This window comes from Podarcis muralis, chromosome 14 (assembly GCF_964188315.1).
Source record: "Podarcis muralis chromosome 14, rPodMur119.hap1.1, whole genome shotgun sequence".
Lineage (NCBI taxonomy): Eukaryota > Metazoa > Chordata > Lepidosauria > Squamata > Lacertidae > Podarcis > Podarcis muralis.
The window spans coordinates 45,232,597-45,257,516 of NC_135668.1; the positions used below are offsets into that span (position 1 = coordinate 45,232,597).

At 42.7% G+C, this 24,920-nt stretch overlaps 2 protein-coding genes and 1 long non-coding RNA gene across 5 annotated transcripts in view; 1 reads left to right on the forward strand and 2 right to left on the reverse strand.

The window, feature by feature from the left end:
- Positions 1 to 844, reverse strand: part of FAM220A (family with sequence similarity 220 member A) — a 29,293-nt gene extending 28,449 nt beyond the window's left edge. For both annotated transcript variants that reach the window (XM_028705529.2, XM_028705528.2), the window contains exon 1: positions 706 to 844. The gene's annotated coding sequence lies outside the window, so the exon portion shown is untranslated. The remainder of the gene's footprint in view (positions 1 to 705) is intronic.
- A 3,038-nt stretch (positions 845 to 3,882) lies between these two features.
- On the reverse strand, positions 3,883 to 6,886 carry LOC114584853 (uncharacterized). The gene is made up of 2 exons (XR_013390590.1): positions 5,943 to 6,886; positions 3,883 to 4,636 (listed from the first exon to the last, which is right to left on the reverse strand). It is a non-coding gene; the product is annotated as an uncharacterized LOC114584853 (long non-coding RNA).
- A 244-nt stretch (positions 6,887 to 7,130) lies between these two features.
- On the forward strand, positions 7,131 to 24,783 carry RAC1 (Rac family small GTPase 1). 2 transcript variants are annotated; one of them, XM_028706998.2, is made up of 7 exons: positions 7,131 to 7,401; positions 15,526 to 15,597; positions 16,465 to 16,582; positions 20,018 to 20,074; positions 21,524 to 21,586; positions 22,807 to 22,966; positions 23,157 to 24,783. In XM_028706998.2, the coding sequence occupies exons 1-7, from the start codon at positions 7,367 to 7,369 to the stop codon at positions 23,285 to 23,287; spliced, it is 636 nt and encodes a 211-aa protein (XP_028562831.1). In that variant the 5' UTR covers positions 7,131 to 7,366; the 3' UTR covers positions 23,288 to 24,783. The 2 variants fall into 2 exon arrangements, with proteins under 2 accessions (XP_028562831.1, XP_028562832.1); XM_028706999.2 differs by lacking the exon at positions 20,018 to 20,074 and having other exon boundaries at positions 7,138 to 7,401.
- The last annotated feature ends 137 nt before the right edge of the window (positions 24,784 to 24,920 follow it).

Sequence of the window (24,920 nt, forward strand, 5' to 3'; positions counted from 1 at the left end):
GCAAATTGTTGCTGTTTTTTGTGTTGAATATATGCTGTATGGTAATTTATGGACCTAATAGGTATCTCAAGCCATTTGCACCTAACAAATAGCAGCCTACACAACACAAAACACTGTTGCTGTATGCAGGTTTTATTTTATTTGTTTTTTATCTTATATTTTGAAAATGCACATCCAGTTTGGGGCCCTAAGCTATAGCTTGTTTAGCTTATACAGTGGTGCCTTGGGTTACATACGCTTCAGGTTACAGATTCCGCTAATCCAGAAATAGTACCTCGGGTTAAGAACTTTGCTTCAGGATGAGAACAGAAATCGTGCTCCGGTGGCGTGGCTGCAGCAGGAGGCCCCATTAGCTAATGTGGTGCTTCAGGTTAAGAACAGTTTCAGGTTAAGAATGGACCTCCGGAACGAATTAAGTACTTAACCTGAGGTACGTACCACGGGGCCTCTTTCAAAGGACTCACTTTGTATATCCCCTATAAGAGGAAGATACATAAAAACGTGCGCGTGGTTTGTTTTTAATTTAAATGTGCTTTAAATTAAATCAAATTAAATTAAACTTGATAGGGAAGCACCCTCTGGCCGGAAGAGACCGGCACCCTCACCCATGAGGGAAGTGTGGGGTGGGGAGAGCACCTTTCCCTCTCCCCTCAAACGCCCCCTCCCCAACCCCCAACCCCCCGTCCCTCACAAGGCGAGGGTCACCTGTAGCCTGACGTTGAGCATCATGGAGGCCACGATGTAGAGATAGGGGAAGTTGATGCGGAGCTTCCAAGCCAAGTCGAAGAAGATGAGGAGGGTCCGAGTCAGCCCTTTGCAGAAGACCCCGTACGACCGGGCGGCCGCCGACTGAGAGAACCTGGCAACCAGGGCGGACAGCAGCGTCGTCGCCGCCACCGCCATATACACTCACCTGCAGAGCCAGGCCTCATAGGCTCCGCCCTCTCCTCTCCCCCCCCACCAAACAGCTTGAGCCTAACCGCCCTCCCCCCCCCCCCCGCCCGCCGGGCTCGCGCTGACCCCTCGCAAAACCCCGGATGTCGGAGGAGCGAAGGGAAAGGCAGCCCCGGCCGAGCAAGGTGTTTACGTTCGGGCAACAGGGTTTGCCGCCGCGGCCGGCGTCGTCGCGGCGCCTCTACGTCACGACGCACAGCTCCCTTCCTGACCAATCACTTCTTCCCAGAGAGGCGGGCGGGGGAAGAGAGATTAAAAAACAACTGGAAGGAATTCGTGGTCCTCCAGATGCGGACGGATTTCAGTTCCCATCAGCCCCAGCCTGCAAGGTCAGCGGTTCTGGATGCTGGGAGCTGTAGTTTAGCGGCATCTGAAGGGCCAAAACAGACCATGGTTTATGGCTAACCTGTGGAGTTTATAACTTGTTGCTAGATGGCAGCTCCTGTCCTTGGCCACAGAGGTTGTCTGGGGCTGATGGGAGCTGTGGTGCAGCATCCGGAGGGGACCACACTTTAGCAGCTCTTGCTCTAGGGCAGGCATAGGCAAATTTGGCCCTACAGATGTTTTCTGACTACAATTCCCATCATCCCTGACCACTGGTCCTGTTAGCTAGGGATGATCTGGAGGGCCGAGTTTGTCTATGCCTGCTCTAGGGTGTGAGCCACCGTATGTGTGTGTCCAATGCCGGATTTATGTGTAAGCTAAACAAGCTATAGCTTAGGGCGCCACTCTCTTGGGGACCCCAAAAAAAATTAAAGGGAAAAAAACCCCTGGATGTACATTTCCAAAATATAAGAAAAAAACACAAATAAAATAAAACCTACATAAAGCTATGGTTTTCCCAGTAGTGATGTATGGAAGTGAGAGCTGGACCATAAAGAAGGCTGATTGCCGAAGAATTGATGCTTTTGAATTATGGTGCTGGAGGAGACTCTTGAGAGTCCCATGGACTGCAGGAAGATTAAACCTATCCATTCTGAAGGAAATCGGCCCTGAGTGCTCACTGGAAGGACAGATCCTGAAGCTGAGGCTCCAATACTTTGGCCATCTCATGAGAAGACTCCCTGGAAAAGACCCTGATGTTGGAAAAGATTGAGGGCACAAGGAGAAGGGGACGACAGAGGATGAGATGGTTGGATAGTGTTCTCGAAGCTACAAACATGAGCCTGACCAAACTGCGGGAGGCGGTGGAAGACAGGAGTGCCTGGTGTGCTCTGGTCCATGGGGTCACAAAGAGTCGGACACGACTAAATGACTAAACAACAACAAATATATAGGGTGCCTACATTCTGGATATACAAATGGCTTTAGATACCTATTGGGTCCATAAATTACCATGTAGCATATATTCAACACAAAAAGCAGCAACAATTTGTTGTTGACAAAGGGACAGCTGGACATATAAAGGGTCCCATTACCTTCAGTAGCTTAGGGCCTCATCAAGCCTAAATCCGGCCCTCTGCGTGTCATGTGTGCATTGCTCTTTGGGTGCTTTGTCCAAAGGGCATTACATAGCTTAAATAGTTTTGAGCAGCTACTCAACTCAACCAACCTACTGGGAAAGAAAATAATCTCCCAACTATATAAAATCCTCACACAATTGGCTCCCCTTCTTCTCATTTCATTAAGACTACAATGGGGAAAAGGTTTTGGACAAGAATTAGAGGAACAGCTCTGGGAACAAATTTGAAATAAACTACCATGTGCATCCAACTCATCTGGAACTCGAGAAAACGTGTTAAAGATAGTGCATCACTGGTACATGTGCCCAAACAGATTGTACACATCTAATCCTTGCTGTCAGGAATGTGATTTACCTGGCTCTCTAGTGCAGATGTGGTGGTTTTGCCCCAAAATTAATCCCTTTTGGGGAAAAGCTTTTCAAACAATCAAATGGTGAGACAAATCACTACAACCAGCCCCAAATTAGCTATACTATATTATGTTACTCCTCAGATTTGGAACATAACCAATAAAGACCTCACCATCCATTTATTAACTGCAGCTAGATTAGTGACTGCAAAAAATGGGAAAACTTTAAATGCAAATCGTTTTGAAGCCTGGATTTCACAAGTTTGGGACATTGTGCTTGTGGACAAATTAACAATTTAAGAAAGGGAATATTGATATGGGAGGGGGAAATCACACCTTCTATACAACATGGTATCCTTTTATTGACTTTGTTAAGACATACCGTAGTTTTCACCCTCCATTGACTCATGGAACCTTATGAAGCAACATTTTAATTTTAGTGCCTTTCTTAGAACATCTAAAACTGCAACTATCAGCTGCTATTTTTTTCTTTCTTTTCAGTACAACTAAACTGTTTTATAGCCTCAGTACTACAACAGAAAAAATCTATAGAAAATTAACCACAATCCTATAAACACTGATTTTAATACTGTATTTTTTATTGCTGTAACCTACTCTAGGACCTTATGATAAGGGGTAGGATATCCACTAAAAATAACATTTACTCGGGATTAAGTCCCTTTGAATTCAATGGGACTCATTCCCGTGTACAGTGGTACCTCGGGTTACATCCGCTTCAGGTTACATCCGCTTCAGGTTACAGACTCTGCTAACCCAGAAACAGTGCTTCAGGTTACGAACTTTGCTTCAGGATGAGAACAGAAATCGTACTCCGGCGGTGCAACGGCAGCAGGAGGCCCCATTAGCTAACGTGGTGCTTCAGGTTAAGAACAATTTCAGGTTAAGAATGGACCTCCGGAACGAATTAAGTACTTAACCTGAGGTACCACTGTACAGGTTGGAGCTTAAAGAAGATGTTAAAAGAACAGGGCATGGTAACCCGGTCAGGATGGTGAATATTACTCAACTTATAGGCTACAACCCTCTGCCTACTTATCTGGTAGTAAACCTCACTGAAGACAGTGGGAGTAGAAATGTATAACACAGTGCTGCAAGTAGGTTTTAATATTTAATTCTCTTTTTTGCAGTGAATATGACAATTCCAAACAATACTGAACATATTTCAATATAAGCCGACGTTAAAAATAAAAAAGGCAGTGTTCCTTGAAAAACTCAGCATGAACATGATTCCCCTAGCCTTTATAGTCTGTGTCAAATTTTCCAGGATTACATCAGCATGATTATTCTAGCAATCCACACCCACGTACAGGAATCATGCTGTTCTTCTGCCAACATACACATATAAAGTCACATTACACAACTTCTCAAAACTTTTAAATAGACTTCCTCTTTGCATCAGGTAGTTAAAGAACTGTTTGTCCACATTTTGAGAGTATTCAGTATCATTTACGCAGGTACTGTACCGGTTTCGGTTTAGTAACTAACTTAATGTCTAAAGTAAAAAATTAACAGGAAGCAGATTTCCTAAACTTTGTGAGTTGTTTTCCGTGTTTTACAATGGGGCAAAAAGTTAAACAAAAGAAATACAGGCCACTGAGCTATGGGTGAATGGTGAAGCATTTGCTTTGCATGCAGAAAACCCCGGATTCGATCCCTGGCATTTCTTGGGACTCAGGGAGAAGCCCCTGCCTCAAAACCGAGAGAGCTGCTCTTATACTGAGCTAGATGAACTGATGGATAAGTATGAAGTAGCTTCCTATGTTCTTAGATGTACTCATCATTAGTGAGTCTTCACAACAGAATGACATAAAAATGCACAGGTGTATAGTAATGGTTTCGGAGTGTTGATCTGGGAAAGAAATAACAAAAATAGTTATTACTGGAAACGCAAATCTTGCAGATCACAGCTGGAATACAGCCCCATACACATCTACTCAGAAGTAAGTTCCACTGAGTTCAATGGAACTAGCTTCCAGATAAGGGATTGCAGCCAGGAGAGCAATCTTAACCAGACAGATATGACAGAAGGCAGATACACTGACATATTTCCTGTGCAAATTAAGCTGTATCACACCTGTTCCTGGTGGTAGGTTGCTGGGAAGGCAGTGTAAACTTTCAGTTTATACCCTTCCATTGACTACTGTGGGGTGAATTTTAATCAAAATTGTATTTTTGTTGATGTAAGGGGTGTAAGAGCTTCAGGAATGGGACCAGTGGATGAAAGAAGTTCTGACGCAGCACAACTGTTTATTCATTTGCCCAACACTCCCATCCCCTTTACAGACTTTTTTTGGTCCTTTACACTAGTGTAACTTCTGCCAACTTAACTTCTTCCAGCAGGGCTTTCCCTCAGCTGGTGCACATCGATACATCAGGACAAGGCATTTACACTAGCTTTAAGGCCAATTAAGAGACGCGGGTGGCGCTGTGGGATAAACCACAGAGCCTAGGACTTGCCGATCAGAAGGTCGGCGGCTTGAATCCCCGTGACGGGGTGAGCTCCTGTTGCTCGGTCCCTGCTCCTGCCAACCTAGAAGTTCAAAAGCACGCCAAAGTGCAAGTAGATAAATAGGTACCGCTCCGGTGGGAAGGTAAACAGTATTTCCATGCGCTGCTCTGGTTCGCCAGAAGCGGCTTAGTCATGCTGGCCCCATGACCCTGTAGCGGCTTAGTCATGCTGGCCACATGACCCAGAAGCTGTATGCCGGCTCCCTCCGCCAATAAAGCGAGATGAGTGCTGCAACCCCAGAGTCGGTCACGACTGGACCTAATGGTCAGGGGTCCCTTTACCTTTTAAAGCCAATTTAGCTGTGGGGTGACTAGATCAGGCATAGGCAAACTCAGCCCTCCAGATGTTTTGGGATGACAACTCCCATCATCCCTAGCTAACAGGATCAGTGGTCAGGGATGATGGGAATTGTAGTCCCAAAACATCTGGAAGGCTGAGTTTGCCTGTGCCTGAACTAGATTAATAACTTTGCATTTTTTATTAACAAATTTGCATTGACATTAATGCACAACCTTATGTGGTAGAATATTTTTAATGTACAGGATGAGTACAGAATGCCTCTCTTCCTCAACTCTGCTGCCATTTGTCCAGTCTGCTGCTTCATTCTACAGCATTTATTAATTTTTGTAAAGCACAGGTATCCTACCTTTCAGCTTGCAAGGTCCTCAGAACAGTTTAGCATCTGGAATAAGAGCAATTACAGTAAATTCCATGCTGGCTTTTCCTACAGGCTTACAGGGGTTTCTGCCATACTCTGCAATTTAGAGCCCTCCAGATGTTGAACTGTAGTCTGAAGCAACTAGAGGCCATCAGGTTGGGGAAACCTGCAGTTCTCAAGTTGCATAACTGAACTGTAAGACTTATCACTGCCTCTCCCTGTCCCCCGCACCGCACCTGTTGAATTTTGACCTGCTAGGATGTTGCGAGGATATGGTGGGGAGAGCTATGCACACATTGCGCTCCTTTGTGGGACATAAACATAAAAATAAATAGTGGTGAAGACAATATTGTTATGGTGAGTCGTTTTTAATCATTTTAGTGCACTTTTATGAAAACTGCATGTCATTTTCACTACAACTAAAACCACTTTTTCCCGAGATGGTAAGAGATTTAGATGGGGCGCTTTGCTTAAGAAAATGATCAATATTTTTATATTAAATATATAATGAGTAGAAAATACATACACTTAAGTATGCATATATATATATAGAAACGGGGGCGGTTTCCTATCAATATATATATATAAATGGCTACGACGGAGATTGATAGGAAACCGCCCCCGTCCCTGACCCACAGCTCCCCTCGCGCCTTCTGAGTAGGTTAGTAGCACAAAGATGGCGACCCCTCCTCAACCGACGCCAATGTCCGAATCGGCCGGCAGCGGAAATGTCCGAACAGGAGGCGAGCGGGGTAGGGAGGGGTAAATACTGTCCCGAGGGCGAGGCGCGAGGACGCACACGAAGAGCCGAACGCTGGCCGAACGCCGTCGCCCCCTCAACGCCTCCCCCCCCGAGTCCTTCCGAACATTCCCGAAAGACCGGCAAAACACAGCGTTTCCGAATGCTGCCGGGAGGGGCGCTCTCCGAATAGTGTCTTTTAAAGAAGAACACGACGGCCGACCCCGTCCTACTGACCCGAGTTTCCCCGAAGTCGTTCCGAGCGCTCCCGAAACGTGACGCTATTCCCTACCCCGCCCCCCCCACCTCCTCTCTCCGTCCAACTTCCGTCGGGGCTTGAGTGAGGCCAGGCCCAGCGAGACATTCCCGAAGGCGGTCCCGCCGATGAGGAGGGAAGAGGGCGAGGCCGCGAGGCCGGATGTGAGCGGAGCGGCCGCTTCCTGTTTCCTCACAGGCTCCGCTCGCCCGCCCCGCGCTTTGGGTGGTGGCCGTTGCTCCGGCGGCGCCGTGACCGTTTTCCCTCAGTCAACTTCCTCTCCTCCCACGGGAAAGAGCCGAGGCCCTTTGGGGATTTCCTCCTCGCTCTCCTCCCCGCCACGACGCCTCGCGGGCTCCTCGGCGAGCAACAGGAACCGGCGGCGACGACGAAGAAGAAGCAGCAGCAGCCGCCCCGATGCAGGCCATTAAGTGTGTGGTGGTGGGAGACGGGTAAGTCGCCGCGGACCCTGCCCACGGGATAAGAGCCTCCTCCTCTCCCGCCCGGGCCTCCCGCATATTTGGGTTGCCAGGGCCCTCGCCTCCAGCCCCCCGCCTCGGCAACGGGAGGAAGAAGGGGAAATTCTGACTCAGGCGGGCCTGGATAGCGCAGGCTGAGGGGGCGACTTTTTCCTGCCGAGTGTAGGAGGCGCAGGAGGGGGAAGGTTTGCAGCGGAGTCCAATGCTGGATCTCTGGGATTATGAGAAGGAAATATACTTTTAATGTGCCCCCCCCAAAGAACCCCACGGAAATTGGTTTTTTTTCCCTGTGCGCCTCCAAATACATGCATAAGCACAGCCCACCCCAACATAGCAGTCATTTCTGTTCCCCAACCTTCAATACATAGACATACACACTCCAGGAAGAATGGGCGTCCTGTGCCAAACCCTAATTTCCACTTGCCTTTCTGTGCCTTTTGGCTATGTGGGGTGGGGCGCTCTCTTCCATGGACCCGACCATGTGGAGTTTGGCTCTCCTCCCCACCCCCTGCCGGTCTCCTAATTCTTCAATATAGTTCTGAGTAAACACAACTAGAATCCAGATGTTGCCACAGTGCTCAGTAGGACCTTACTCCCTTGTAAGAACTGTGAGGGTTGTAGCCCTAGTCGCCACGGTTTGTCCATGCAAGCTGGGCAGGACTTTGCGCCTGCGGTGATTTTGTACAGCAAGGCTATCTTTACTTCAGGGTAACCCCCCTTCGAACTTAGTTTCATAAATGAGCGTGCGTAACTTGCAGAAGTCTTGTGCTACTCCCAAGGAAGTGCATAGGATCGCCTCCCAAGTCTGCCAGACCTGGACTGTTGCTTTCCCCTTCTCCTTTCTCCCCTTTACTAGCTGCTCCTAATATTAGGTATTCTTTCAACATGTAGTATGTGGTTAGTCCTGAGGAATTTCAGCACCCACCCTCTGATAACGCTGCTTCTACTAGGATGAAACATAGGGTGCTTCCTGATGTTGGGGTGACTGCTGCTGAGAGCAGCCACTAGCCATTTGCTGTTGAACAGACAGAAGTGCCACAGAACTTTATGTATTCACTAACTCCAGCAGTAAGGAGAGGGCTGGGCATAGAGGGGAAATGACTACAATGCACCCAGTAGTTCTAGAGGTACCTATACAAAGGGAGGGGTTTCCTTCCATGGGAGGTGTGTTGGCATTAACTGTGCTCCAAGACTTAAGGGGTCAGCATTTGCTTTTGTGGTAGAGGAAGGTAATCTCTGAATAGATGTTTATGTACAATGAGACTTTAACATCTGACTTTGCAAGTTTTGAACTGAGGCAATAATGTTACCTGTGTAGATTCCAGTGAGGTATAGATTTATTGCAATCATTAGATACGATTATGCTTCCAAAATTCAGTGACTAGTCTTGTGGGCTTTGCATGAATTGCTTTTTGCCTGCTGTAGCACTGGTGTCAAACCTCTGCTTTGTTTTGAGGTTAACAAAGAAAACCCACTTCCTAAAATCATTCATAAGTTGTTCAAGGCTGTGCTACCATGTATATTTTCTAGGTAGTAAATCTCATTGAATGAATTGGCTTGTTCCTAATGTTTGCTCAGAAGTAAGACATGTTGCTTGCTTGGAGCACTTGGGATGAATTTGGTGTAAAGTAAAAAAAATAAGCATTTATATAACAATGACTTAAGCTAGTAACTTTCTGTCTCTGAAGTCTTCACTTTTCCCAAAACCTTCATACATACATATGGAGGGGAAAGTGATCAACACATTTTTCACTAAGTTTAACTTGATACAAATTATCTTGTAGAAAAAGGGTTATTTGGTTGTTGTGTTTTTATATTGTAATTTTATATTGTGAACTGCCTTGAGTCCGGGTATAGGGCAGTATATAAATTTAATAACAACAAACAAACAAACAAACAAACAAACAGATAAACCTATTCTTCCCTCTAAGAGCAGAAGAGCCCTGCTGGATCAGCCCAAAGGCTTATCTAGGCCAGTATTCTGTTTCCTATGGTGATGAACCAGATGCCTTTTGGAAAGCCCATAAGCAGGACATGCAGACAGAAACCCTCTCTGCTGCTGCTGTTCCTCAGCAACTTGGCATACTGATCATAGACATAGAAGATAGCCATTGTGACTAGTAGCCATTGATAGTCTTAGTCTTCTCTTTTCTGCTTTGCCACCAACATAAGATGGCTTCAAATTACCAGATGGTTTTAACTTTCCACAACTTGTGGTAGTGAATTTCATAGTTTTAACAATGCGCTGTGTAAAGAGGTACTTTATTTTGTGAGTCCTGAGTCTCCCACCATTCAGCTTCTCTGCAATTGAAGTTATGCCTACTTCAGTTTGTGTGTTTATTTATTACTTCTACAGTCAACCCCTAACAGCCTTGTGAGTAGAATATATATATATAGAAAGAGCTTCTTGGATGAATAGGGATTTAACTCCAGTTTCTACAGTCCTAGTCAAACATAAGGCTTCTCTTGGTTATTGTAGATTACAGAAACTTGGGTACAAGTGTATATATTTAGGTGATCCTACTAGTATTGGATTACACAGTGGTAATGTTTGCTTATTCCATCACACAACAGGTATGAAAATATGTTTATGCATTGATAGTGCTCCATAAAGGTGGCACACACAGAGGAACCCTTTTTTGTTCTCCAAACTGATGTGACACATGGCTTCTGTTATAAAGATTATGCTAAAATGTATGTGTGTTTCAACTCTGGTGTTTTTCAATTATCGAGACAAGGCAGTTTCCATCATTTGTGTGTCTCTTTCCCCCCTCTTCTAGACGTCAGCTCAGAGGAGCATTGGAGGCCAGCTGGAAAACAAGACTAGTCTTATCCCGTTAGATTTTTTCCCCCCCAAATAGAAACAAAAATCCTGTGTTGTCTATAACTGAGCATTACAACAAATCTGTGTAGCTTCTCTGAGAAGTACAGATAACAGCTCTGCGTATCACCATTGCTATCTCCATGTAATATGATGTGTAGTTCAGTCTTCAGATTACAAATAAATCTGAAGATTCTTGTAAAATAATGGATGAAATATAATTCAAAGTATATGTATGAGGGCTGAAAGTCTAAAGATTGATGATAGCTCAGTAATTAGTTGAGCTTGATAGTAAGCCCGTCATTTTACCTGTCCGAAGAGATTACTTGGAACCCGTGTTAGAAACTGAGATAGAAAAGCTGGGAGCCAAATGGCTTCTGGGACCTGGGTTGTGGGCGCCAAAACAGAATGTCTAGTTGCTATTGGGGGGGTGCGTTGTCAGCAACACTTTTTATTTATTATTTTGATAAGCATGAAGTAATATGCAGTTCACATAAGTGACACATTGTTAATATCACATTTTTAGCAGAAATTGTTGATAAATGTTTAATTTGGTGTTTACAATAAAAATATTGGTACCATACTCCAGTTTTCAAAACACTACTCTTTATTGTTAAACTCCTTAACTTATTGTCTATGCTTAACATATACTTTGAGGCTTCAAAGCTCATACATTTCAGTAATCCTTGGAGAATGTGGATTATCTAGGCCCATTCCAAGTTGGATTTTGGCGCTGAAACAGCCTTGATTGCCCTAATTGATAACCTGTATTGGGGGAATATGACCCTGTTGATTCACCTTGATCTCATGTTGACTTTTGGTACCATCAACAATGCGTATCGTCCAGGAGCAGTGTGGTGACACTGTTGGAGGCACAGTGTTATGCTCATACCTACAATTCCACTACCACCCAACAGCATTTCTCTGTCTTCTCCATGCATAGGATCTCCTACTTGCTTGTTCTGCCTCTTCCTATGAACATAGACAGAGAAACCTTTAGTATTATTTTTAACCTCTCTTGCAAGCCTGAGCACATTCTGAACTTTGGCCACCTGACCTCCCCCAGCTGTTGGTTACTCATATATACTCCTCCTTAATGATATTTCCCCTTTCTTTCATTTCTTATGCATGCCCTTCTGAAATCTCAGCTCATCTGTATGCTCCTTATGGAGCCACATCAGTTTTTTTAGATGCCCCCCGCTTTTCTTTCTTGTTGGAATTGTCTGCATTTCTGAATTCAGTATTGCATCTTTAAGAAACTTGCATCTTGGACTCCTCTTTGCGTATTTCTGACCATGAGATATCAACCAGTAGTTTCTTAAGCTTTTTGAAATTGGCCTTCTTAAATTCCAGAATGCATGTCCAGCTATACTCTGCTTTCCCTTTCCTCTGTATCATGAAATCCAAGAGGACATAATCACTTCCTCCAGTGTTCCTAGTACTCCCACTTTATCAATCAGTTCCTCCCTGTTGGTGAGGAATAGGTCCAAGATAGATGACCCCCTTGTTGCTTCTTCCACCTTCTGGGAAATGAAATGATAATTGAGGAAATGGAGAAATTTGGTGGACTTAACATTCTTGGCCGAGTTTTAATCCCAACAGATGTCAGGGTAATTGAAGTCTCCCATGACTACTGTATCTTTCATTTTTGAATGTTTGGTAATCTGCTATAGAAAAGCATCATCCAAGTCTTCAGTCTGGCTTGAAGGCCTATAGCAGACACAGTAAGGCCACTGTTGTTTCCCTCTCCTATGATTTTTACCCATGTACTCTCAATTTGCCTTCCATGTTACAAGCCATGGATCTCTTCACAAGTGTACATTTCCTTTACCTATAATGCTGCTACTCCTCCCTTCCTGTTTGGTCTATTCCTTTTGAATAGGTTATTCATTTTGAATGTAGGTATCGGCATGTAACCATTTCTTGGTGAGAATTGGGATGGTGTGGAAAGATGGGTGGATTTGGATAGGAGTAGTTAGGAGAGTATGCAGAAATCCTGATTACTGACACCAGAAGTTCCATTTCTGTTTTTTATAGTTCTGAGGCACTATTCTCCAACAACAAGAGCTTACAACTTAAATATGAAAGTGAAATTTTCAGGAAGGTGTATATTCCCACCAATTCACCATACTGTGCCATAGTCACAAACCTTTTTCATACCATCCATTGGCTCATTGGGGGAAAAATGACTTGATGTATGTAACCCATGCAGAAACATCTTGTTATAATAATATTACTATCAAGAGGCTAATATTTTATAGTGAAATATTTTGTTTTAGGTCTAACTTGTGACACACAACACAGTTCACTTAAGGGTATTTGAATAAACCATATTATAGTAATAAAAAAAGTGCATGTAAAAGTTTAGTTTTGTTTTTAAATCTGGGGAATATTTTTTAAAACAAAACTAGAAAGTTATTGCAGAGTAGGAAGGAAATGCTATATTTATTTAAAACTTTCTAATCATGCCATCAAATTATTAATTTGGTTAGTGCAAGTAGGTCAGGCAGAGCATAGCTGAAACAATGCTCACCTAACTTACAACTTTCTGACTTAATTCTATGCTTTAAAAAGTTGCACATCTAGCACTTACATTTTTCCATAGAGAGGAGTTGGGTTTACTGAGACTATTCAAAGCTTTACATGTACAGTACTTGAATTGAGTGAATCATTACAAAGTCTAAGGAGATGAAACCTTCATTTTGGAGCGGAATATCTGTGCAGAAATGATTCATAGGGCAAAGAGCCAGCAAACTGAGAAGGCAGGAAGCCTAGAATTGAAGAACTGTAGAGCTGAGGCCGGTGGGACCTGTTTGTTCTTGTTGGCATCTCCTTATTAGTTTTAGTGGAATGGCCTGATGTGCTTTTAGAGTCATGGCAGAGGCAGCTATTGATCCTTCTGTGCTAGACTTGAAATCTTTCACCACTTCTTTCCAAAATGTGTTTGAGTGGTTTTGTGCTGCTTCTTCAAATTAAGCCATGGTTTAAAATAAACTGGTTTAATATGGCATGCAGATCAACTATTATGCATTCAGATTCCTGTGTTTTCTTGATAATAAAATTCAGGCTTTTCTGCCACACTCCCTAACCCTGAAATATATCTGTGCTGTGTGGTACTGTCTTAGCTAAAATCAAATTTGTGCACATTTGTGTGTGAATATATGCTACCTTACTGGCACTGGTCTCAAGGCGCTGGACCAGCTCAGGTACTACTTCACTCTTAGCGCTGCATGCGTGCTCTTTCCCGACTGCCCCTTCCTGATTCTTTGCTGTTGTGGGGAGAAATTAATAAATAAACCAGAGACTACTTTAATGTGGCACCTCTCTGATCTCAGAGGATGATACCTGAGATTCTGCATTCACATAAATGAAATGGTGAGATCCCGCCATTGATATACTTTGGCCTGTGGCAAGGGATCTTTCTTGGATACAGCTCTGAGGTGAACTGTTGTCTGGATAGGTCTGCTATATTCCAAGCTTTGAAATGTGTGCAACAGGCTGTTCAAGGAGTGCTAAGATACATAACCACACCTGGCAATGCCTGATTCCTCCACAAATGTCTATTATGCTTTGTGCTTACACAGTGACTTTCATCTTCAGAGCACTTTGCAAACACTAGTAATTGCAAAGCAATTACCTCACCACTCAAGTTAAGAAAGCTGAAGAGACTGTGACCTGGAGCTGGGATTGCAAGTTGAAAAGTTCTTCTAGTATTGAATTTAAATGATTAAACTGTCTTCTGAAAGTTTAGCAGTTGTTCAAACTGGGCTAGCATACCAGTTGCAGGTGGGGGAGAGGTAATAGTGCAGGAGAGTTAATGCTTTCATGTTCTGCCTGTGGGCTTTCTAGAGCCCTCTTGTTGAGGGGAACGTTGCTGAACTAGAAGGACCTTTAGTCTGATCTAGCAGGATGTGTATGCTCCCTCTTTCTTACAAATCTGAAGTTTTTAAAGAAACAAACAAAGCTAGAAGAAACAGGAGGAAGGAGCAATAGCCAGTGGATTTCAGAAGACAGTTTAACAATTTAAAGTCACCATTAAGTATCACCATTGCCAAATCGGGAGCCAAAACGTTGGAGAACTAAGCTGTTCGAAAACCAAGGTACAACTGTATTGGTTTAATAAGACTCAAAATTAACCCCAGAAGTCTTAAATTACATTTAAACCAAGAACATAGAGGCTTAGAACAAGCAACAATCCTAAACTAACTTTAAATTGTGGTTTAAAATCTTTTTCCATACCATGTAACCATAGTTTCCTGGTCTAGATGTTACCTGAAGATTACCTGGCCATGTGAAGTATGAAGAAGTGATAATGTTTGGGAAAGTACATGGATGGAGCACACACATCTGCTTCCCCAACATGAGGCTTGTTAACTATTATTTGATGACCAAAATTAAGATATACCATATAGAGAGATGTTTACAATGCCATTAAGCTGCAGCTACACAGGTTATAGCAAGAAATTGGAAAGCTGAAGATCAGGGGTAGGCAACCTAAGGCCCATGGGCCGCAAACAACCCACGGGGGTCATTTAACCGGCCCATGAGCCACCCCGGAACCGAGTCCCTGCGCGCTGCGCTAAACTGGTGCAGTGCAGGGATTTGCTTCCGCAGCACTAGAAATCAGAGGCGCACACGTGCAACCCAGCCCACAGAGGAATCTGCACTGGAGTGAACCGGCCCAGGCGAGGTAAACCTTGCCGACCCCTGCTGAAGATGGAGGAACATTTCAGTAAGGGAAAATTTTAATATGGGAATAAACCGTGATGGGAAGATTAACAGAGCAAAGATTGAATGAGACAAACAAACGTGGAAGATAATTTCATGTGGTGGTACAGATTCATTCTCTATTCAAGAACTAGTGAAATTGGGATCTCAACACCAACTTCACAAAAACGGTTCTGGAGAAACTTGATAGGTTGAGATGATGATGATGATGATGATTTTATTATTTGCACCCCACCCATCTGACTGTCTTGCCCCAGCCACTCTGGGTGGATTCCAACAAATATAAAAGCAAAATAAAACATCAAACATTAAAAGCTTCCCTGAACAGGGCTGCCTTCAGATGTCTTCTAAAAGTCAGATATTTATTTCCTTGACATCTGATGGGAGAGTGTTCCACAGGGCAGGCGCCATACTGAGAAGGCCCTCGGAGCTGGATCTCCGTGTCTAAACCAGAGATGAAACAATGCACTTCTCTTCACATTTCCCCTATATATTATATTATCCTGTGAATGGACTCTTATCAGGACTTTTTCTTTCTCTCTTAACAGTGCTGTAGGTAAAACATGCCTACTCATCAGTTATACAACCAATGCATTTCCTGGAGAATATATACCCACTGTGTAAGTATTTCCTTTTTTATCTTTAGCACTTTTTTGTGTCCAAAGGGCTGTAGAGCACTTGACTTGCCTCTTTTTACAATAGTGAAGTGAGGTAGGTTGAGTTGAATGAAATTATATCCAAGGACACCCAATGAGCTTGGTAGCTGATCATGAGTTGGACTTGCATCTCTGACCACTGGTTCACAGCCATAAACACACAGCTAATTGTTCAAACCTTGTAAGCAGCAGTCTGTGACACCCGTGTGCTTTGAATTAGTTGGCTCCTAGCTGTGCATGTTACATGTCAAAAAGTCATGCATATGTCAGAAGAAAAGGTGTGTTTACCTCAGTCATATTCTATGTCTGAAAGGGTGTATTTGCCAGAGGCTGAGGATATGCATAGGTGATGGAAAATGTGTCTGGCCCTTTGTAACCAGAGAAACAACCCTTTAAATAGTATTTCAGTCCTACTGTCTACAAACAAGGGAGTAGTGTTATGCTTGCCTGCCTGTGAAAAGCTAGCACATCTGGAGAAAAGTTATTTGGATGCAATATTAAATAGCATGCAAGCTATAGGATTTGGGGGAAGCAACATTGACTGAAGCAAATAAGGACTGTAGAAGGGCAAAGTCATGGACTTATATAAATCCCATTTGCTTTAATGAGACTTGCTCAGGAGTTGTTCCTAGTGGATTAAGCCTCATGTGACAAAACATTTTAAAGTGTTTTATATATGTGAAATACACATACGTGGCACCTAAAACTCAGTGGAGAAGGTGCCACGCAAATCCCTTTAGGTGATAATCCTGCTCTAAAGTGACAGAAGTGTGATGCACAGAGGGATAGGGCTCAAAGAGAATACACTAACTTTCCCCCCTCACTCCGTAGCTTCGACAATTATTCTGCCAATGTGATGGTTGATGGAAAGCCAGTCAATCTGGGCTTGTGGGATACAGCTGGACAAGAGGACTATGACAGACTACGCCCGTTATCTTACCCGCAGACAGTAAGCTTTTATAGTGGAAGATTTGACTGGTGTGTGTGTGTGTGTGTGTGTGTGTGTGTGTGTGTGTGTGTGTGTGTGTCTAATTGCAGGCTTGCAGAAGATTAAGGATGCTTTCACTTTGAGTGTAAAATGTGCTGAACCAACATGCCAAGACACTTAAACTGCACAGGGACTATGGTGAAGCCTGCATTAATCCTTGCTAGTCTAAGCAGGGGCTAGTAGCAGCTATGTGAGAAGCAGAGTTCAAAAGAACAATTGTTGAGCAAACTCTTCCCATTAATTGGTGTCTGTCTCTTGGTAACTTTCCGACCAGTTCTAATTTACCGCTTCAATCCCAAGCCAGCTGTGTTAGACGCTGGCAGCTGAAGAAATCTGACTGAGCTCCTGGAAACGCCTCTTGTGTAAGTTCACATCAAGAGCATTTTCAGGTGTAATGTCTTGCACAGCCAGTTGAGCAGGTGATACCAGATCATCATGTCTGGACAACAACATGCCTGTACAAATTTCTTTCACAGATTCTTTTCAGACATGATCTCGTGCTGCCAGCCAAACATGAAAGTAACTTCATCTTTACTTGGCTGTGCAGCATTACCATGTCTGAAGCCATCCTGATATAACTCTTGTGCATAAGCTTTTACTTCTGCATGATGACTCATTTGTTTCTATGGGGCTCGTGAAGGTGAGCTTCCGGTGGGTGTCAAAATCTCTAATCCTTAATAAGCAGGTTCTGTAATTGCAAACTCCTTAATGCAAAAGCTTTCTGCCTCCTTACTGCTATTTAACCACTGTTGCTAACGTTACATTTTTAACATGCTCTAAAATGTTTAGCTTGCTCGTCTTGTGGAGTTGTTGCTCTGCTGCTCCCATTTTTTTTTAGAATGGAATTTGAGACTGCATTAGTAGTTTCCCCCCAGAACAATCCATTCCTTCCTTTGGCCGAGCTCGTTGTTCAAGTTTCTGATTTAGCAGTGTCCATTGGATCTCAAGGCTGAACGGCACTGCCGAAATAGTTACAGTTAATCTGTGCTGTGCTTAGAATATTCCAGAACAACGCCACTGTTAAATAATCTAGGGTACAAAATAGTTTCATCAGCAAGGCCCTTGATGGGAGGTCAGCAACCCAGCTAAAAAGCAGCCTTTGTTCATTCTTGCTGTTCAGGCACAGTCTGACACTATCATTGCTAAGCACTGATGTTCAGCTTTTCACTGGGGGGCAAGAGATGAATTGTGACACAGGGGTTCATTTAAATGAAAATGTGAGCAAGGCTATAGCTCTGAAATGAGGAGATCTGGATGGCAGTAGTAGGGGCAAAATGTATTGGCAGCACTGGGCACAAAATATATTGGCAGCCTCCTTGCACGTTGCCTTCTGAATTGCTCTTGTGCTGCCATTTGTCCGTTCCTGCTGTTGGGGGCAGGGAGTACAGAATGAATGATGAGCGGCTACTGTATCTCAGCTCTTCCAAATTCCACTTCCCCAAAGATAACTAATTACTCAGATTAATTCCTTGTTCTTAGCTAGCATTTGTCTTTCTCCTATATGATAGGTTAAGATTGGTTTGATTTCAAGTGAAGAATTTATTGTTTAATGAATTGGGTTATAACAAAACTTCATTGCACATAGATAAAATCAAAAATTAAATAAAACCACACCCATAATAAAAGCAAACAAGCAACAGAACAGGGTGTATATAAGTAATCTGTTTGTAAGCACATCCCAATACATAGGGACATTTTGATGGGTAACCGCATTTGCTGCATTAAATTTTTAACTTGCGTTCTCTGCAGCTCCAGCAAATCTTGCAGCTCTGAATGGAACATATTGCTCTCTGTTAGACAGGAAGCAAATAATTTTCCCTAAATCTTCAGTAATGGCCAAACCTACAGTGGTTCACTGAATTTCTTCCTGATTGTTTTTTTGGTTTACAGTTTTGCCTTGTGCATAGACTGAGAGTGAAAGTCTCTTTTCTTCATCTCATTCATGCTGTGGAATTGTCACTGATTGTGGAACACAAGTTGAGCAAGAGCACTGTCTGCTCCTTATGGCTCAGCAGAAATTCAAACAGAGACTTCTCAAGTCATACTAACAGCTTTTAAAATGAATAGATAATGGTTCACGGACTTCAGAGAAAGGGAGCAGAGCTTTTCCCTAGTGCTTTCAATTAATGCAAAAATTAACTCTTGCCATCCAAGAAAGTAAAAAAAAATGCCAAGCTCTTAGTACTGTGACCTTTCCCAGCTTGGTTCATGAACTACTTTACATTTCGGAAAAAATCAGATTTTGTTCCTTGTATCTGCTCATGTGCTCTGTGAAACAGCAAAATAGGGCCTTTTCTTTTCAGGGCTTGAGACTAAGGGGCTGGCAATACATTCTCATTGGCTATATTGCTGCTTCCAAGAGAGCTGCCGGAAAAGCCAGAAGGAAAACAAAAAGGGGTTCTTTGTTCCAAGAGAGACTCCAGAGTGCAGAGTGACTCATCTGGGGCAACCACAAAATCATGAGGAAGAAGCACACCTCAAACGTGCAGCTGAGTTACTGTGTTAAGCCTTGATGAAAAGAGATCAGTGACTGTAGTGTCCAAGTGTCTGTCCTACTTGGATTTGCTGGCTTGTCCTCCTCTGTTAATAGGCCAGATGCAAATTAAAGGTGAATTAAGTGCTGTAGCACCTAGAGAACAAATCATCTTTCCATGGATAAAGTTGCCAAAAGACTTGGATATTGCAAACCTAAATCACCTTTCTGTGCTTTGAAACCAAAATATTTAGCTACTTTCCAGACATGCTCATGCAAATACATACTTGGAAGTTCAAGGAAGGGCATTGCAATGCTTTGGGCCAAATGTGATGAAGCCTATAACATCGTGTGCCTCTAGCAATTGGCAGAGCTTTCCTATTGCAATTAAGACAGATTTCTTAGAAAGTTCTGCAAATGCACCATTTTAAAATAAATTCTAAATATCCTTATTGGGGGCCCATGATTTCAGTAGAAATTAACTTCCAAGTATAGCATGCTTAATGTTGTTGCGCTTGGAATTACATGTTCAGTTGACCTGCAAAGGCGATCATTCCTGGCAGTGCCCCAGCTCAGAAAACATGCATCTGTGGGGGGCATGCCCAAAGGCTTCTCTGCATCAAAAAATTAACTCCCCTGAAAATCAATAAAAACATTTTTTTTAAACTCAACCTCTTCACATATAGAAAAGAACTCAGCTTAGAACACTTCAGAAAAACCAGCTTCCTTCAGGTAAAGGAGAGATTATTGATTTTTATATAGAGGAAGATTTCATTCGCGGTTCGCTCACATCCAATTCTGACATTGTACATCCCCATGAGGACTGTACTATGTTGACCTTATAGGAGTGGAAAATGATGAGCAAAGGGCTTATTTTTCTCTTAAGTCTCTCCTAATCTTAAGTTGTTTCATGCTATTACTAGGTTGAAGGAACGAATGGTAAGGAATTAACTCCCAGGGTGAAACGTCAACCGTTCTGCGTATGTAAAACTTTCAACCATTATGCTCCAAGCTCTTTCATCTTCTTTTGCTGCTTCTCCTGCTGCCATAATACTGGCTCCCCATATTTTGGTGTCCCTTTCCACCTTACGGTCCCAAACGTCCTTTGAATTTCTGCTTCTCTTAAAAGTAAACGTGTTATTTAACAAACCACAGCTGTCGCATCAGACCAGACCCTTATTGTACCAAGGACATTTCCTTCAAAAGGCTTCAGCTAGTCCTTCCTGAATGGGAAAACCACGGAGTGTCTGGGATTGGTGGAAGGCGAAAAGGACAAGAGGCACTTCAGTATCTGGCAAGCTGGAGGAGCTGCAGAGGGGCTATGGGAGCACATGAGTTTACAGCACTGCTCTTCACCAGGTGTCCTGCTGCATGGATAATTATTGTTGCAAGCGCTAAACTCTGGAGGTGTCAAGGTGCTGACCTAACAGCCTGGAGCTGCAACCCAATCAACTAACACTCCAAAGGGCCTCTGATTCTTTGGTAGCCAAGTTGCTACCTGTACGTGGGGTAAACTGGAAGGGTGTGTGAAGGAGGCTAGAGCAGAAAATATGACTTTCCCAATGTGAAGAGTTAAGCAGGAGCTTGCAAATGGAACTTGGGTGCTCGAGACTTGCTGGGGATGAATGACAGCTGACCACCACTTTAGCTTGTGTAAAACTGTCCCCATTAGCTTCTAAGACTAGCAGTCTTATATCAGCAGAGACCTACTTAAGGGCGAGGTATACTAACTGCTGCATCCTAAGATGTTATGTTATCCTGAATTTGAGTGCCAGGAATTTCAGAGCACTTGGAACAATAAGGCAGGGTTGGTCTATTACACAAATGGCTGCTCTTGTCCGTTTCTTGAAATAGGCAGTGCCTCTGTTCTAGGTAAGTCACCAGCCCCCAACTTCCCCTGGTCTGTAAGAGAAGAACTGGGTTAGTAATAGTAAAATTGAAGATGCAGCCTCAAATATACTTGCTAGGAAGTACGTCCTCATGAACTCTGGGGTGTACTTCTAGGAAAGCATATTTAAATATTATGCTCCTAAGCAGCTTAAAAGAGGCATGTTATATTTCCAGTTTGTGGCCAGATTAGCAACCTTATTGGGATTAGAGGAAACAGCAACAATTTTCCCAGGAGATTCCTAAAGTAGTGAGCCAAATGATGTGAGTGCATAAATTAATAGGTTAGAAGGTAACTGGTACAGGGTTAGGATTCAGGTTGCTAAGTTCTTCCAGGATTTTATCGTGTTTTAATATTGCATTGCAGCTTTAACTGGAAAGAAAAAAGAGGTTCTGGGGCTCCTGTGCTGCTGGCTCAGCTTGCTGTCCATTAGCAACTGGGAATGTCCACGAGTGGAACTAGAAGTCTGATTATATGGCAAACTCATTATACCTGGAAAGTAACCACCAGAGACTAAGATTCTTAAAATACTCTTTTTCAGGATGTGTTCTTAATTTGCTTTTCACTTGTGAGTCCTGCATCCTTTGAAAATGTCCGTGCAAAGGTGAGTGAAAAACATTTGTCTTTTTTTCCCTTGGGAGATTTCCCACAAATTTTTAACCTTCATTATTTGACAGCAGTAAAATAAATTAGTGGTTTGGTTTGTTTCTGTTTTGTTTGTTTTTAATAAAGTCTTCAAATTAAAACTGAAAGAGTGTTCGTTTCTAAAAGGAATATTTCAGGCTGAATATACGTAACTTATTTTAAACATAAGAGGTTGGATTTTGTTTGTTATTAGTTCTGCAGCATTTGAGAACTATTTTTTGGAAGTAAAATATGAATGCCCAAAGTGTCAGAATGCCAAATTTTGATACTTTGGGCTGCTGTCATTTGAAAGGCAACTGGAATGCAATAGTCACTTTTTCATCTGCAAAAATAATGCTGGTAGTTCTATTATTATTATTATTATTATTATTATTATTATTATTATTTAAAACAAAATTGGTATCAACCCACCTGCCATTTTGTGCTAACATCAAATGTGAAAGTTTATGACAAACCTCATTTTGGGTAAGTTATAATAAAGCCATTAGTCAAGAATGTTGGACGATGCAACTACCTCCTCAGAGTGTTTCTGGCTTTTGGAACGAAAACCCTTTGAGAGAATTGCTGGGTAGCCATTCTACCTGGATGCAGCAGGATGAGAGAGAGACCTACACAGCTCTCACCCATCAGCTTGGCTGGAACCAACAGTCATTTGGCTTCTCTCCTTGAACTGTGTCCTTATTTTGTTATCCCCCTGTGGGACATCGCTTGTGCTGTAAAATTTATTTTGTAAAAATAAAATAAATAATAGTGCCAGTCCTCTTTGTTTTTCCAGTCCCCACCTCCATTCCTTTTGTATCATGTCTGCCTGGTTGTAAGCTACAGGCAGGATCTATGCTTCATCCTAGAAAACGTCTAGTGCATTATAAATAAATCTAGTTTCCTGACTGGCGGATTGGGTCTCAGAGCTGTTCTAGCTGACGAAAGGGAAAGGCTGGGTCCTGGGAACTGTTCTGCTCTGTTTTGGAGGCTTCTGCTTAGAAGTAGAGGGGGTGGCTCTTAAGCTTGTTTAATGCATTGGAGGCTCATCATTTGGCATAAAGTTGGTCATGCCTAATACTTGCAGACAAATGATGTGAATTTCAACCCAACGAATACCCGTATTTTTGCTTTATGTTCTTAATATGCATGCTCTGTCTGCATATGCAGAGAAGCTAATCGCCCCCTTTTTCCTTCCAGTGGTATCCAGAAGTGCGACACCATTGCCCTAACACTCCCATCATCCTAGTGGGAACCAAACTTGACCTCCGAGATGACAAAGACACCATTGAAAAGCTGAAGGAGAAGAAGCTGACTCCCATCACCTACCCACAAGGCCTTGCCATGGCAAAAGAGATTGGTAGGGCTTTGATTTATCTGTGTGAGCCCTAATGGTTCTTGCAGAACCTAAATTCAGCTGAAGGGCTGTGGAATTTCGGTCTCAGTGGGTGGGGGACGGACTTCAGCCTCCTTTTTGACTTGCTATTCTATGGGGTTGGGGTGTTTGGATTTCTAAGTAGCTCAGATTTGTTCTGGTTTTTTTCCTGCAGGTGCGGTAAAATACCTAGAATGCTCAGCACTTACACAGCGAGGCCTCAAGACAGTCTTTGACGAAGCTATTCGAGCAGTTCTCTGCCCCCCTCCTGTAAAGAAGAGGAAGAGAAAATGTCTGCTACTCTAATGCAGCCCCCAGTCCCAGCCCCTTCCTCAGAACCTTCTGTGCTTTGCTTGGAACAATGGAGCATTCACAACAATGCCAAGTTCTTCTGTTAAAAAAGATTAGTTCTCTTACATCAAAAATTTTGAACCAATCATCACTATCTCTTTCCCCTTTGTTTCAAAAGTTAGATTTTGTTTTTCTTCTACTAAAGATATCCTTTTTTTTAAAAAAAAAGACAAACCTATATAAAGCCTTATTTTCCCAAGTCCCTTTGCTCAGATTAATCGAGTGTTGCCAAATTACCTGCTCATCTATGTTGTATTGTTGTGCTTTGTAGATGGAGCACGAAACCTGTTTGGTTTTTTTTAAGACAAACAGGTGTCTTTAAAGATACTAATGTTTTATTAGGAATTGCAAAACTTTATAGGTTTCCCTTCCGATATCCTATTGGTAGGAAAATGCTGCTGTTTAATACACTCATCCAACTGATGGTCTTAGTATCTTTCTTTCATGCCTGAACTACCGCAATAATTGACAGCATACAGATTCCCTCTTTTTTAAATTAAAAAAAAAAAAGTTTTCCTGTTTGTTAAGGACTGTGATTTAAACTTTTCCTTGAAATGTATTGTCTTCCTTGAGAGCAGTATATTGCTTTGATTGGTGAAAGATGCCTGGATTGGTCAAGGGAAACTGCCCAACAGTATTTTGACACTGTAAAGATCAATTTACACTACATTGTCCACAAGTTGGTTAAACTCAGTGGATTTCTCTCTTGTCTAATAAAACCAGTAAACTGAAACCCTCTGTTGCAACTAAGCAGTAACTGAAGGGGGAAGGTTGGTATTTTTTTATGGATCACTTGTTTGCATTTTCCAGTGCCGCATTCATTTTGCTACAATTTTGAACTGGTCATTCCCTCCCATGTTCTTGCTAGATGCTTTATTGTAGAATCTTCTTCCTGAGCAATATAACTTGTATTTTAAAACCTTTCTGATATATTTGCATTTTTTTTTTGTAGTTTAGATATATTCAAGCATAGCCTTGTTTCTGTTTCCCCCCTCTTCTCCTGTCATAATAGTATACATGCTTTTTTGAAAGGCTTCCTTTAGTCTTCAGGTGACTTGATGTAAAAATCATGTTCAGCAGATTTACCACTTCTAGTACTTTTTTTATATTTCACACCACCTTAATCACCTTCCTTTAATGTCACCATTTGCCAGGTAACCTGATGCTGTAATTTTACTAATGCTGACATCGCCCTTTCGACCTCGCCTCCTGTTGATTGATCTAGTAATGGCAGTTGGTATGTGAGGTTCTGTAACCTAGTGCTAACCATGTTCCATACATCCCAGATGCTGGCAAGAACACAACATTGAGCTACAACCTTTCAACTACTAGAACAAAAAAATAAAAATAAATGGAGTTTGCAAGATTGTGAAGTTTTTACATTGATCTTTTTGGTAATGCAATTTAGCAGTATGTTTTGCATGTATGACTTAATAAATTTCTTGAATCACGCTGGTGGTCAAGCTTGAATTTGTGAACTGAATTCATATATTGCAGAGGTTTTCAACTTTTTTGAGTCCACGGCTCCCTTGACTATCTTCTTTCTGCGGCACCCCTGTGAGGCTCAGGGGCCCAGTTATGTCAGCCC